The sequence below is a fragment of the Phoca vitulina genome, unplaced genomic scaffold (genome assembly GCF_004348235.1).
Source record: "Phoca vitulina isolate PV1807 unplaced genomic scaffold, GSC_HSeal_1.0 scaffold21, whole genome shotgun sequence".
In the NCBI taxonomy this organism is placed as follows: domain Eukaryota; kingdom Metazoa; phylum Chordata; class Mammalia; order Carnivora; family Phocidae; genus Phoca; species Phoca vitulina.
In genome coordinates, this window is record NW_022589724.1 from 23,394,543 (window position 1) to 23,410,958 (window position 16,416).

Below are 16,416 nucleotides of genomic sequence, written 5' to 3' on the forward strand. Positions count from 1 at the left end.
CAATAATAGTTCACTGAAATCATTTTTAATTATCAGTGCAGTTTGTCTACCATACTACAATACTTGCTCTACCCTTTTCTACAAAAATTTCTATCTGCTATCCAACGGTTGAGTGGTAGTGTTGCCAGACTAAGTTGGAATAATTTCAGGCAAAAGTCAAAAGATTTTATTATTTATTTAGCCTGGACAACTTTATTTCTCATATGATTTCAGATCAAATTTTAAATAACTGCAATTGCTTGAGAATCCCCATTACCATCTCTAAGGATCCCAGACTGGCCATCACTACTGTACAGTACAACTTTAAATTATCTTGGTGCGTCTGTCTCCCCCCCACACACACATGCACAAAGAAGTATACAATTTTATAATTATTTTGATCAAACTGTAGGCTAGTCTCATTAAATAAATGTAAAAACCAAAATAATCCTAAAATCTATAAGATCCATATAAGACATTAGTGCTTGCTCAAACTATTTGCCTTATGACTAGACTCTTCACGGATTTATCACATTTTTGATGCTAGAAGACATGTCTTATCTCACCAATTGACATATAAAACTTGATTTAACAGTGACAATTTCAAGCTTCCTTTATCAATAAGATAGTAGTTTAAGGCTCTTTAAACAACTAAAAATGTATTCTGCCCTTTTTGGTAGGCAGAACAGTTCTCTATTCATAGATCTTATGATATGGCCCATTATATAAAGCATTTTTAAAATATTAATATTTTTAACTTTTACACTGCACCTCAGTATAATCAAACTTTTACTGACAAAGTTCCCACTCCTGTAAAATATTTTAAGAACCAATTACAGGGGCACCTGGGTGGCTCAGGTAGTAAGGCATCTGACTTCGGCTCAGGTAGTGATCCCAGTGTTCTGGGATGGAGCCCCATATCTGGCTCCCTGCTCAGCGGGGAATCTGCTTGTCCCTCTCCCTCTGCCCCTCCCCCCACTCATGTTCTCATGCTCTAAAATAAATAAAATCTTAAAAAAAAAAAAGAACCAATTACACCGTTACTTTTAAAAAGCATTAAACAGGGGCACCTGGGTGGCTCAGTTGTTGAGCGTCTGCCTTCGGCTTGGGTCATGATCCCGGGGTCCTGGGATCAAGCCCCGCATCGGGCTCCCTGCTCCGCGGGAAGCCTGCTTCTCCCTCTCCCACTCCCCCTGCTTGTGTTCCCTCTCTCACTGTGTCTCTCTCTGTCAAATAAATAAATAAAATCTTTAAAAAAAAAAGCATTAAACATTTCTTCTGATTTCCCATTGGGTTCAAACATCTCTTTGATGTTAAGATGGGGGCGGAACAGATCTTCTAACAAATCTGAATAGCACAAACTGACAGTTTGAAAAATGCCAACCTATCTTAAACCTTTTCAAGTACATATTTTAAATGCTCAACGAAGAGATGACAAACTTACTTTTTTTCTTTTAGTCCACTGCAGGCCTCTCTTTTGCACTTTAATAGTGCCTCTTATTATTTCTCATCTTCAATGTACACCACCCAAGGCTACCTTTAATGTTTTTAGCAAATAGAATGCGATTCTTCCTAATCTCTTTTGAAATCAACAAAAGCTATAAATTTAACTCAATACAGCTTTTTGTGGTTCAGTTAGATTCAAGGTCATCTCAAGGCTTTTAATTACTAACCAGGACTGGAGGAGGTTGGAATTGGTATAGTTAAGGGAAAGAGCAGCTGGCTTATTCACTTTCTTATTAAAAAGCATTATAAAAACTGTGTCTTGGCAAATTGCAAGTTCTCTGACCACCAGTGGTGAGAACAAAGAAGCAGAGCAAATGATCTTCAAACATTTGTGTTTACCCTCAATCAACATAATTTTACAAATTACTGGAAAACTCTTTAATTTCCGCAAATACGATTTATGCTTTAATTCAAAATTTGTAGATAGTCAGCCTCCCAAAATGTTACTATTTCCATTCTGAAACCAGCCCTCTTAAAAACTGCCAATGCCTTTCAAATTAGCACAAAATTTATTTAGGTCTTTTTCACCATCAAACCCTATGCAGGATCAGGATAAAAGTCACTGAGGAACCCAGGAGGATTATGCAGATTTCTAAAGGATTGCAAGTTTAACTTCTCTTTCCCTGTGTTTCTAATCAAATTCAGTTGTAAGTTTCCAGATCTATTCAAGACTTTGAGGAAGGTGAGTGATATAGTTGTACTGGAATAGAGAGAAAGGGGGACGGACACACACACACACACACACACACACGAATCCATCCTTCAGAGATTTTTAGAGGCAACCAGTGAAAGCTCCAAAAGTGTCTGCTACCCATTCCCTAATAATCTATAAGAGAAAGAAGGCAGCCTCAGAAGGGTCCCTAAACACTCCTCTGATGGGAAGTTGGAGATACTGGGGTGGAGGTGGAGGTGGAAAGCAATGTGCATGGGAGGCCTGGTGCCAGAAATCTAAAAGATTCAGGAGACAAAAGGCATTGGGAATGACTTTTCTTTCTAAAAAATGAGAACAGAATAGCCTATCACAGTGTCTCAATTCTATCTTGAGCACCAGGCAAAAAAAAAGGACTGCTAACAGACCTAGATGTCAGCATACAAGATATCTTACTGTAAATGAAACTGGTTGTTGAAGAAGATACAATGAGGTAGATATATACCTCTAAAAATCTATCCCTCCAAAATAAGCCAAATTAAAGCACAAAATTGTCCGAGCAGTATTGTTACGAAGTGAGAAATGTCCAGCAATTAAAAACAATAGGCTGTGATATACTATTAACAGTTTTAATTCATGTTGAATGAGTAAAGTTTATTAACATGAGAAAAAAGCTTAAAATTAAACAAGAAGCATAAAACATAACGGTATACACTGTATGATTCCAACAAGCGAAAAACTAGGATTTGAAGAAAGTCTAGAAGAAAAATAAAGTATTAATGAAAGTTACTTGGAGGCAAGATTAATATATGTAATTTTCCCTCATTTTCTGTATTTTCTACAATGATCATGCATTTCGAATTTTAAGAACATTAGATTTCCAGGCAGCTCACATCTGAGTATCTAAGGGCCATAGGCAATTCAAGCACACAGTTCAGGGATCACACCACTTAAAATCTAAATGCAAGATACAGCTAAATCCCTCCTGCTTTTATTTATATGCAAGCACTTCCAACTGTGTTCCCCAGGATGTGTCACTTAGACAATGCTCTAAAGTTGCTTTCCAAATGAGGTACTGGAAACACTGGGTATTCTCCAGCCAGGAGCCCCATCTATGCTTCTTAAACTAGCACTGGAGAATAAATCTACAGTATTTCACACACTTTGTATTACCCATATGTGCTCAGTAATTGTTTCTTACTAATGGAACACTCTGTATGAAAAGCAAACTCATGTTGAAATATTTTTGAAATATGTCAAAACAGACAGGAAATTTTATCTTCAAATGTTAAATGCATTTCTTCATCACAGTAGTACTTTCGGTTAGTTCTGGATTCTGGCCAGCCCAACTATCTTTCAGATTTGACCTGTCAGCAAGTAAGAGAATATTTTTGTGTGTGGGGGGGAAGCAATTGTAATTTCCCACATTAGGTGATTGATTAAGTTCTCTCCTCTAAAAGGCTGATTGGTTTCCTGGTGCCAGTAAAATGATTGATGAATATTTCAACTGCAGCTCCTTTGCTTACTGCCCCCCCCATTTTCCCCTCCCCCATGCATTACTGCCCCTTTCCTGCTGGGTTCCCTTTTTACAGACCTACAGCATTTAAGGAGGTTTCGCAATTTTCCTTAATGAATCCAAGTTCTCAAATGCAAGGTATTTAATCTTAAAAGGACAAGACAGCTGAATTAGTTTTGCAGATAAAAATCCATTTACAAGGAATGAGGGAAAAATTGAAATTAACTACAGGTTTGACTCAATGAATGCAATTGTACTTAAAAAAGAGAAAGTGTAACATGGAAGGGTTATAAATGGGAAGGAAAGTGATCATATAAAAAAAAAACTACATCTAATTTCAAGTTTACATTACAAATTGTAGCATTATAACTTTAATTGTAAACATTTGTATAAAAGTGCACACAGAGAATGGAATTTGCATGTAAATTATGTGATCCTACAGACTTTAAAGCAGCCAGGTGATCTAAAATCAAAACAGGGAAACAGGAGTATGTATGGTAAATACAAACGTTGAAGGATGACTGAACAGTATCGGAAATCAAAATCCTCCCAGATAATCTGTGCTATATCATAGCTATTTGCTTTAGGCAGGGCTTTCCTAAATTGCAACTTCCTGTTTTACCCAATTCATTCCATCATAAAGCTGGAAAATTCCTTTAGGGATTATCTAATTTAGCTCCTTCATTTTATAGGTGACATAGAGACATGACTTTGTAACAAGTTAGAATCAGAACCCAGGCAAAACCCAGGCCTTATCAACTAGTTCCTGGGCATCCTACCTCCCCAAATAATGTGGTTGGTTGGCCTCTTAAATCCTTTCCTACTCAGACCATACTGCTACCATAATCTATTAACCCACATTGCCACATTTTTCTCACTGTATCTCTCTTTGCTAGGAAATCACTTTCTATATTTTATAAGCTTTGGACAACTGGCTATCTTATACTTCCATTTTCAACGAGTTACATCAACCTTCTTGGATTGGTTCTCCTCTCCTCCATACAGCAAGCTTTTGTGTGGCAGAAGTAAAAAAGGTACAAAGGACAAAGCCATCTTTTCCTAAACTGAATCCCCCAATGCAGTCAAACAAACAGCCAGGAGTTTATTGGCCATCTCATCTTAATCCGGTGTATCTAGTCATTTTAGTTACAAGGAGAGCCACATTTCCAAAGACAAACTACATTCTGGTTCGAGGGCCCATCAAACTTTGGATTTAGCTTTTTAACACACTGCTTGACAAAGATATTGGCCCCAATCTTCCCAAGTGACTAAGAAGCACATCATTCTCTTCCCGTATGTTTTGTAGACTTTCTCTACCAGCAAAGGACTCAGATTCAAAGGTCTCTGATAAAATCAAGACTCAGATTCCTGACCGAACTGTTCTTTCATTCATTCGTTCATTCATTCAACATCCATAAAACACCAATTCCTTGTGCTTAGTGTTGAAGACACAGATACAAGATATGTTATCCCTGCCTTGAGTAGCTCAAAACCCTTTCTTTCCTTAGCACCCCTTAGGGCCACCAAGGATTGTCCCTGACTCCACAATACTGTTTTCTAGTTGGCTTATTAAAGCCAACATGAGAGAAAGAAAAAAGTCACTTGGTATTCTAAAAGTGGATCTTGTGACTATATACAGGAAGCTCAGTTCTGGGCCTCCTCAACAACTATAAATGGCCTGGATTCACAAGTGTCTACTTTGGGACATTTTTCTTGGCACTTTACAGACCTTGTCACTAACCCTTAATAACCTGGAGGTGGGGAGGAATTAAATCTAGGAAACAATTATTTACAATGCTACTAACTATAAAATTTGGGGCTTAACCTCTATAGGCTTCAATTTTCACATGTGCAAAATGGAGAGGATAACAGAACACCTAATTCATAGAGTTATGAGGATAAACTGAGTTAATATATGTAAGGTGCTTATAATATTATATAAATGTTAGCTGCTATAATTATTAAATGAGAACACCAAAGTTCAGAGAAGTCAAGTGACAAAGTCACATAGCTGTGATCTTTGTTTGCCACACTCCAGAGTCCATGCTCTTTGCCTCTCACACCATCTAACCAAAATCCTTCCTCCCTGACAGAAACTACTGCCACTTCCAAAAAACAAAGCCCTCTAAATAGTTATCAGTGGGGGGTTTCCCCCAGGTGGTTTATTATCCTGCTAAAAAGGGATTTTGGAGGAAGGATTGTTAAGGCTAGAGAGGAAGTCTCCCGACAGGTTAGATTTCAAGGGTAAAGCAAGAATATGAAAGAAAAATTAATCTGCCTCAGTTATTAATTTTAGTAATTAAAACAATTTACATCAATTAATGAAGGATGAATTCAAGATTTTCATCTGAAACTTGAAATAAAGTATTAAAATGAAAAAGGGAAGACATATCTTATGACTAAGCTGCAACCCCCACAGAATACAAAAATGCTTTAAAAGGTACATTACGGGGGCACCTGGGTGGCTCAGTCGTTAAGCGTCTGCCTTCGGCTCAGGTCATGATCCCGGCGTTCTGGGATCGAGCCCCAGATCAGGCTCCCTGCTCAGCGGGAAGCCTGCTTCTCCCTCTCCCACTCCCCCTGCTTGTGTTCCTGTCTCTGTCAAATAAAAATAAATAAAATCTTTAAAAAATAAAAGGTACATTACGTGAAACTCCAAGAACATCAAGATAATTACAGAGCTCTCAAGGAAGGAAGCCCAAATATCTCACTGATCTTTCATCCCCCACCAAGCTTCATAAGTTCTGATCCAGTAACTCCTTGTTATTCACATTGTTATGTGACATTTCTTCTGCTAGCAAGCTCACTACAGAATGAGTTCTATCTAGCAACTACCCTTAGGAGTAAATCCCTAACTCTTTAACAACACAGTAATTGACTTACACTAAAATGTTACTCACACTAGGAAAGGGTATTCTTAAGACCAGAAGAGGAGATGCTTCTTCTATACAGGCTTTATTACCACCTCTCTCAGTGAAAACCTGGTTAAAAGGCAAACCAATCTACAAAATGACATTGCCAAAATCACAACTTTAAAAGACTCAATGAAAGCCAAATTTGTCTAAAAGCAAATAAGCAAGCTATTGTTGGAAGTTTTAAAAAGCAAGATAGGATCTTTTTAAATCCCACATAAATATTCCATTTTTTAACAGGAATGACTCTTTATTAAGTATTTGTGTGTCATAAGATTTATTTCCACAATTATAAATCTCCCCTTAGTGAGGAAACAGGTTCTGTTGGAAAATTTCTACCACAAGATAATTAAGTTAAGCAACAGGTTTCATGTAACAGGTAACAAAAGCCTTATCAGAGAACTCAGTGAGGGTGAACTATGACACACTTCATTTAGTCTCAAGCAAAGAAAACTTAAAATATGAGCTCTTTCATTTTTTTCCCCTCAGCAGGAAAAAAAAAAAAAGGGCAAGGAAAGGACAACCCAAAGTAACAAAGCACTAACAATAGGATCTTGTGAGGTTACCATTTTCTTACACCTTAGATTCATTCATTTACAACAGGGTTCTCACACAGTTTGGGTCTGAGCGATTAGGACCCCTTTTACGTTCTTCAAAATTATTGAGGACCTCAAAGAGCTAATATATATGTGGGTTATAGCTACTGATCGATAATTTATCATGCTAGAAAACTATGAAACCTTAAAAATATCTATTCATTTAAAAGTAACAAACCCATCACATGTTACATGAGTAACGTTTTTATGAAAAATAACTTTTACAACAAAACAAAAAAAAACTGGTGAAGAATGGTATTGTTTTATATTTTTGGTAATCTCTTTAACATCTGGCTTAATTTTGGCAGCTAAATTCTCCTATATGTGTCTGCATTCAGTAGGTTGTGATAAACCATTTTGAAGTATAGGCAGAAAATCTGGCCTCACAGATTTATAATTGGAAAAGAAAGAAGTATTTGCTTATTAAAATAATTGTGGATATTTTTCTTTGATAATCCACCAAAACTCAGTAAGTGTTTTGGAAGTAGTTTCTTAAAGGTTAGTTCAGTGTGACGGGTGCCTGGGTGGCATGGTCAGCTAAGCAATCAACTCTTGGTTTTGGCTGAGATTGTGATCTTAGGATCATGAGATGGAGCCCTACATCCGGCTCTGCGTGGAGACTGCTTAAGACACTCTCTCCCTCAGGCACCTGGGTGGCTCAGTCAGTTAAGCATTTGCCTTCAGCTCTGGTCATGATTAGGGTCCTGGGATCAAGTCCCGCATCAAGTCCCCACATCGCATTGGAGCAGGGAGCCTGCTTCTCCCTCTGCCTTTCTCTCTTTCACTCTCATGAATAAATAAAATCTTTAAAAAATAAAAATAAAAAAGACAATCCCTCTGCCCCTTCCCCACCCCCGCACTCTAAATCTTTAAAAAAAAAGTTAGTTCAATGTGAAATATAAAACTGTATCAATGCACTTTGTGTATTCTGTCACTTAAAATCCATTGGTCTGACATTTTGAACCGATCTTTTACTCATGCAGGATTTTGTATCATACACCAGTGATCTGGAAAATATTCCTTCACTGAAATATGATATTCAAAATGTTAGCACATTTCAGTATACAATATCAATGAAAAATCAAATTTGTTAATAGTGATACTTTTCTTCATCAGAAAAGGACTTAAATATTGGGTAGCTGTCAAGCTCCAAGTGGCAGGCACAAGTTTTCCAAAATTCTAATTGTCATCTGAAAGCTCAGATTTTACTCACCAGCAACAAATACTGCCAGTTTTCCTTGATGTAACAAACTCACTGTTCGTTTTCCAAAAAAAAAATGGACTGCCAAATACCTAAGTCTAAATAAACCATAGTTTGTCAATTTTCTTTCAAGTGAAAACGGTGTTCCACTAAAAAGCAGCTTCTAGTTCAGCTTACAACATAACTGCACAAATACTTTTCCTTAAAACAAGTATTCTATTTTGGTATGCAGCAGAAATTCTTCGTGTGTGCTTGCCTACTTGCCATTTCCTCAAATGGAATATCAAAAACATGTGTACTGAAGGGTCAAGATTTAACAAAATTAATCATTTTTACCCCTTCATCAAAGTCAGACTTAGGTGAAATGGCTTTTTTTTAAGCAATACAAGTGCATGGAGGTGACAAATACAATGACTACTAGTACAGTTAATAGTGATTATATTATTATATATATTATACATATTAGTGATAATAATTGGTGCCTTGATTTCTTCTAAGGCTCAAACAGTTTTTATCCACCACTGTTTTTGCAACATCAGTACAAATGCCAACATGGTGAAAAAGGCAAATAATGCCAATATTACATAAAAGTAGTTTTGACCTCAAGAACCTCCTGAAAGGGTCTCAGGACTCTCCCAGAAGTTCTTGAACCATACTTTGAAAACCACTGGTTTAGATAATTTAATAAATAACGGAGTTAAGGACTCAATGAATGGGAAGAAATTACGTCTGGAACAAACAATCCAGTAATGAATGATCAACAAATGATGAATGATAGAAAATAATACAATCCAACTGAGTACTATGTCATTAATCATTTATAAATTTTAAAAGGCAAGAGATGAGGAAGCAGAATATGTGTAAGACTTCATAAAAGTGTTGTGTCCTCTTTTTCTTTTGTGAGAAAAACTAAATTGAATAGAGTTAACTGTGATACAAAGAACACTGCATTTGATCTATAAGAAGTTAACAAAAATGGGTAACAAGATTGAATTTTTAATCCTTCCAAAATGACACAGCTTCAGGATTGAAATGTGTGCATGAGTTACATAAAATTAATTTTTTTAATGAAAACTAAATATAGGTTAAGGCAGTTCCCTTCACTGAATCAGCCTGTCCTTCATTTTGGCACAGATTTGTTACTGAAATGTTTCCAAAGTCTTAAACTATGTGATTATACCTCTGTTTCCTTTGGATTCAGACGAAATATCATAGGAGATTTAAAAATTTGGTTAATCGATTATGTCCTTTATCAATCAGTGTTTTTAAAGGAGAAAATTAAGAACACAGAAATCTTGACACTATGGTGATCGACTAGAAGAGCAAGCAGAAGCCACTCATAGACCTCTGAAATGTTTTTATAGACAGACTAGAATTCCATGATAATATGAAATGTAGTAAGTTGTAAATAAAAGCTGAGAAGGCTAGCTACCTCTTCCACATGAGGAATTTGGTTGTGCACTTCTCTCAAAATTATAATTCTTGAGTATTTCTTAAATGAATTATGAATTGTTTCCAATGCAAATAGTTGTTCAAGCAAATATCTATGGTTAGTATATCTTTTGCTAATACCACAGCTACAGTTCCAATGTGCTTATTACTCAAACAATGCCCTCTATCATTATTAACAACTTCTTTTTATAATTTCCCCCTTTGACAAAGTCACTATTCTGGTTCCAACCACCCACAGAGTATATCTTCAAATCAAATGCTCGGATTTGTTTCCGGAATACATTACATGTTGCTGCCTAGGGAATTGGGTTTTGGAAACATTACACTTGCCAGCTGACTTATCAACAGTGCCCACAGAATTGACACCAAGTTAAAAGCAAGAATCCCTCCAGAAAATAGAAAAATATGCTACTACTGCCATCTGTGGTTTATGCTTGAATAGCTTCTCTGATATAAACAACTGAAGGGTGTACAGTTTGCAATTAGGACCAAAGACCTCATTATTTGAATATATTTTTTAGGTTAACTCTTAATATAACAAATTGTAGAGTTTATTTAGTATATGACATAAGAATCTGTGATTCTCTATTTGAATTATTATTTAATACTGATAGAGAAACCACAAACTACCTTGAATGAAAATTTTTCCCTTGCATAAAGGCTCATTTTCCCCAAACACCTATGCATTCCTAAAGAAATTCAAAACACCTGAATGTCTCCTGTGAATTTAGAATTTCTCTTTTGAAATAGTGACTGTCAATACTAAAACAACCCCCAAATTTTTAAAGCAAGAAATGTATTTTTAAGGAATTTTCTACTTAGACATGAGAATTTGCTCCATTCAAGACAAATTTTGAAGGTTCAATTATCCCTATAATTTTTTCAAAAACAAAAATTCAAAAGTGCAAGTGAAGCCTCAAAGTAGGCTATATTCACAACATATTTTCTCTCAGTTTGCGTTCTCAAATGACAACCACTGTAGCTTAGGGATCAAAAGATTTGGTGCAGCTGGGGGTGGTGAAAAAAGCAATTCAGCTCCCCAGCAGCCAGCTGAGGAAATCCTGGTTCGCTCCCCAACTAAATCACTGTTAATTAGAATTACCGAGTTACATAGTAAAGTCTTATTTAAATAATCATAACTAGCAAAAAACTGTTTTCTTGAGAAGCTGTTCTACACAGACTTCTATTTAATAGCAGGTAGTAAGGGAAGGATGAAATAAAGTCGGAAATATTTTATTCTTTCAAACAAAGTTCTCTCTTTTACAATTAGTTCTAAACCATACTGAAAAGCAGCAGGCAAGACATCTCACAATGGTTTTCTTCTAATTTTCCATCATCTATAGTCTAACAGCCTTATCTTTTTCATAAAGACAAGCCGTGTTGGAAAACAAGCAATAAATACTGGGCTTGATTCTAGTAATACCGTATATATCAAAGTTACACCCAGAGTTTTGTTTTTGTTTTTTTTTTTAAGGTTAAGCTCAGATAAATCTGAAACTTTGGCTCTAACAGGGGCTCAACACCCGAAAATCAATTACCTGCTCAGGACTTCTTGCCGACTTTTAATAATTCTGGGATTTCTGAACTCTAGTTATCAATCAAAAGCATCCATAAATCCTTAAGAAATTACCTGAGCCAGGAAAAGTTGACATTAAAAATACAAATTTGAATAATCAAAAAAAAAAAGTTTGAAACAAAACACTTTCTTTTACAATGTCTTGGTTTTGGAAATACTTTCAAAGCACTGCAAAGAATTAGGTATTTGTAATAGGCATATTTAGTAGCTACCTTCTGTTAAAATTGTTTCAAGGACTTTTTTTTTTTTTTGCAGAAATGCAAGTTTTGTTTATCTGTTGTTCAGAACTTTAATTTTTCTGACTGTGACCCATTTTCACATATAAGGTGATTGGTTCACACAAAATAAGACATTTTTATTGTCCTACTTTAAAAGGATATGACCAAGAATGTAGAACTCTTAAAGGGCATCTTCTCAAATTTAACTTTCAACCTAATTATATACATGGAAACAAATACTTAAACAGAGACAGTGTCCTTTAACTTGGCTACAATACAAAGGTAAATATAAAACTAAAAATTATGACAAGGGCCCAAAAAGATCTAAATGAGCTTGTTGAAAACTAAGTCTCCTGGTATAGAAGGAGTCATCCTGGCTTTTGAAATTCTGAAGCCAGAGGTTGCGACCTGAACACAATTTATCAACGGACCAGCTTATACAACATAAACCAATAAATATCTACCTAGTTATAAAAACTAAGTGATGGTGTCTTAATACAAGATGAAACACACTTACACAGCCCCAGGCCCCCAAACACACATTCATTAGCAATTGAAGGCAACTTGCACAACAAGCACTACAAGTGGCATAAAAAATAAAAAACTTCTTTATCAATATCACAGTAGCAGTTGGCATTTCTAACCCCTATCCTCCGCTAACCTAAAATTAGGTATTTTAATCTAAAGCTTATTTTTTACCTTTGCCCCAAAACCTCAGGGAAAAGGGGGGAAAAAAAGAAAAACCAAGAAATTATTAATAAAATGGAAATGCATGATTTGGCCACAGTTTAGGAAATCTACCATTTTATTTCATTAGCTCCCCATCTAACTTCTTTTCACATGCTAACGCATGCACACACACCACATACCTTTTTGCTATGTAATTCAGAATAATTTACAGATTATGAAGCATGTCACGATCATATTTTCATTACAAGAAACAGAAATGCTCACAAAGATTTTGATGGATGGTAAATATGAGATCCGAAATGTGGTCATCTCACACCTCAAGTGCTCAAAATCACCAGTCAATCTGTTCATTCTCTGTTGCCTTTCAGTGTTCTTTTGAGGTCACAGAACTTACTAAAAATACCTATGTGCCCTTTGTAAACAACAATACCACAGTATGTTTTTTGTTTTTTTTTTTCCAATGAAAGAAAATTCTGAGGTGACTCAGAATTAACTTTTAAAGTCACAGAACTAAAAGTTAAACTGTCATGGAGAATATCGGATATTTTTCTGATATTTTCAGATTTTCATGACACGGTCATAGCAGGAAAAAGGCATCAAGTTATCTAGCGAATTTCTCCCCATTTCCTCCCAAGTATAGTTACATAAAACATGCTTTTAATTACTGATAATGGCTTATTAACCTTCCTTTTACTTAAAATATCGAAAAGACTACTACTTCATTCTGTTAAAATATAACAAATGTAATATTCAGCATATACTTCCTCAAATCATCTTCCCTTGAAACCCCAAAAAGGGAGCAGTCTTCTATTATGACTAAATGAGCTTGTGTTTGTTATGAAAACCTACAGCAACAACTGAAAATATCTGGTGCAGCCAGCACATGAAATTCCTGAAAGGGTGATGGTGCATCAAAAGGCTAGCAACTCTGTTCTGATAGAATAATTAAAAAAAAAATCTAAAAGACTGTACATTCAGCATTAATGGCGTTTCCGGCAGGAAAACATTTCTAAAATTCCACCTCCAGTTTATTTCTTCATGACCCAAACCAAAAGACCTCCTATCTAGATAGCTATTCATGGCAAATATTTCATACAAAATGAAAAGCAGTCATTAGGATAAAAAGCCAGGAGAATTCATTTACTCTGCTTAGAACTTAAGCAGTTTCATTTGCTTTGGAGAAAAATATTAGTAAGTATAAAAGGGAAAAAAAGTCCCCACCATTCCAAAGGTAAACTTTATTTTTTTCCACTTTGGTAATTCTTCTGTAAGCATGTTAAAATGCAAGAGATAATGAACATAAATTGTAAAACAATACACAATGCTCAGTGAAAAATAAAACATCCCACAACAGTCTAACTTTTCGTGTATTTTCTTTTAAGCCCAAACTGCCCAAAGTCCCATTGTGTTTTCAACAAAAAGGAAATATTTGTAGCACTAAAATGGACTGATGTAAAATATTAAAGCCACCCTGGCCTAAATGGAATGTTCAATAACATTCTTTTAAATGGTTCTGACCAATTGAGGAAATGAGACTATGAATGGGAAATTTGATTAAGAGTTAAAATTACCATTGAGTTCTTTAAAATGTACTAATGAATAATTAATAGCAAATGCAGTTCCTAGGCTTCCCTTACAACATTCTCAAGTAGAATTCAAAGTAATGTCTGCAGTAAAATCGATCATCTACATGTTATGCACAGGTGGGTACAGGAAGTACACACACGTAGAAAGACATCATGAAAATACATGCCCTTAATATGGGCTATAAGATAGATGTAGGTTGGGTAAAAAATCAGCATAATAAATTTTAGATCAGGATTTACAACGTTCATACATCAATACCAAAACAAATCTCCACTTAAAAAAGCTTAAAAAGTCAAAAGCGTTAAAGAAATCCTTTGTTCCTATGATACTGTCTTCTTCTACACTCAATGGATTCCAGCCTCCTCCTTTGTGACACGGGATTTTATTGATCTCAAACATGTTCACATTCAGAAATTATTCTCCAAAGACATCCCACGACTCTGCCAGCCACCTAGATACCACACATCACATACATCTTAAAAAAGGACAAGAGCTTTTGAAACATACCACTATTTGGGCAGCAACATCAAGTGAAATTAACCAGGCTCTCTTCTAAACCGACTTTTCCCTTAACTGGTAAAAATACCAGATCTACTGAATTGGCAGTAAATGTCTGATGAATTTGTAAGTACACGAAGGCGCAGATTCACCCCCAAATCTCTCCCCTTCCGTAACTCCTCATTCATTGAACAACTGAGCGCCTAAATGACCTATTTTCAGGTTACTTTCCTCACACCTGCCAGGTCACTGTCCCGATTGAGAAACTTCTTGCTGAAGCAATTAATTTTTAGTGCCTCCTAACTGTCCCGGGTGTTTGCATTCAATTTGAAATCTGTTACTTGTTAGACACTGTTCGGTCCTAGATCTTTCAGAGAATTGCGAGTTTATGGCGCAGAGAGGGGAGGAGGCGCCGATCTCCGAGAGCCTGCCCTTTATTCGGAAATGAGGAGATGTGAAAGGTGGAAGGCAGGGCAAATAAATAAATAAATCGGGTTTGCAGCCGGAGCGTTTGCCGGCCGGTACGAGCACCCTTTGTAATGCAGGCCTCCCGGGGCTATCGCCTGCGCTAATTGCTCCAGGGCGCTTTCCAAGTTCAAAAGTTCACCTTTTACGACCTCACAAAAGCTCCTTACACGTTACCAATAAAAACATTCCGCGGCAAACACCGAGGGGGGAAAATATCAAACAGATACAAATAAAACACCCCGCAGAGAAAAAGGAGCCGGGGCGGGGGGGGGGGCGGGGGGGGGGGGGAGGGGAAGGGGGCCCGGGGGGACCCGGGGGACTGGGCCGGGGGGGGGGGGCAGGGGGAGAGCGGGAGGAAGGGCCGGGCCAGGTGAGGAATTCTCAGCGTGCGGGTCCGGGACCGCGAGAGGGAAGGGGAGAGCTGAGCTTGGGAAAGCGCGGACCGGGACGGCCGGCTGGGAGGGAGGGAGGGAAGAGGCAGGTGTCCCGAGCGCCCGGTCGGGCCAGAGATCTGATCCAGCAGAGAAGGGGGCTAAGCCCGGGCGGGGGCAGAAGCAGAGGAATGGGGTGTGGAGCAGGCACCGAGAGGTCCGAAAATGAAGCGCTGAGCGGGTAGCTAACGAACTGGGGGTCGGGGCAGAGGGGGAGGCTGGCGGTGCATCCGGGGGTGGCAGGGGAAGCGCGGGACTGCAGACGAGTAGGAAAGCGGCTCCAGAAAGGTGAGGGCACAGAGAACGACGGGGGACGAGGGTGTGGCGTCCGCGGAGGGAGGCGGCACCCGCGTGGGAGGGCGCCGAGGGGACGGGGGGGGAGGGGAGGGCGCTGAAGGGACCCTCCGAGGAGAGAAAGGGGAGGCTAGGAGCACAGGGGAACCGAGGGGAAGGGAAAGCCCCCGCTGACGGGACCGGAGGTGGGGGGCCGGGGAGGGTCCGCGCTGAAGGGACCCAGGGGAAGGGGAGGGCTCGGTGCTGAGGGGACCTGGGGGGAGGGAGGAGGATTCGCGCACAGGGGACGGGGGGAGGGGAGGCCTGTGCTGAGGGGACATGGGGGAGGGGGAAACGAAGGTCCCGGTTGAAGGAACCGGACAGGGGGAGGGTCCGCGCTGAGGGGAACGGGGAAGGAGGGGGAGGGTCCACACTGAGGAACACGGGGGAGGAGGGAGGGTCCGCGCTAAGGGGACCGGGGTGAAGGTCCACGCTGAGGGGACCCAGAGCCGCTACGGCTTCCCAGAGAGTCGGCTGAGAGGAAGGGAACCCCAGGGGCAAGGGACAGGCGCTCGGTTCTTCCTGGGCCCGGGTTCCGCACGCCCCTCACCCACCGTTGCGCGGCGGCGGAGGGAGCGCGGCGGGCGGCTCTAGGAACCCCGCCGAGCCCCCGCCGCCTCCCCCTCCGCTAGGCGGCCGTTCGTCCCGCTCCATGCGGTGGTGCTCAGGGCCCGCGCTCGGTTCGCTGCTCCGCCATGACCGGCGCCCTCGTCCTCGTCGTCGTCGTCCGCCGGGGGGAGGGGGCTGTCAGGGGCCGGCGGGCTCCCGGCCGCGGCGCTCTCTGGGCCCCGAGCCGCCCGGCTC

General features: G+C 39.1%; 1 protein-coding gene across 4 annotated transcripts in view; it reads right to left on the reverse strand.

The window, feature by feature from the left end:
• NR6A1 (nuclear receptor subfamily 6 group A member 1) overlaps nucleotides 1–16,416 on the reverse strand; it is a 228,322-nt gene extending 211,906 nt beyond the window's left edge. For 2 of the 4 annotated variants that reach the window (XM_032418841.1, XM_032418842.1), the window contains exon 1: nucleotides 16,167–16,266. In XM_032418841.1, coding sequence (XP_032274732.1) covers nucleotides 16,167–16,266 — 100 coding nt within the window. Of the gene's footprint in view, nucleotides 1–16,166 lie in introns of all 4 variants that reach the window. The other 2 variants (XM_032418840.1, XM_032418839.1) reach the window with 1 other exon arrangement.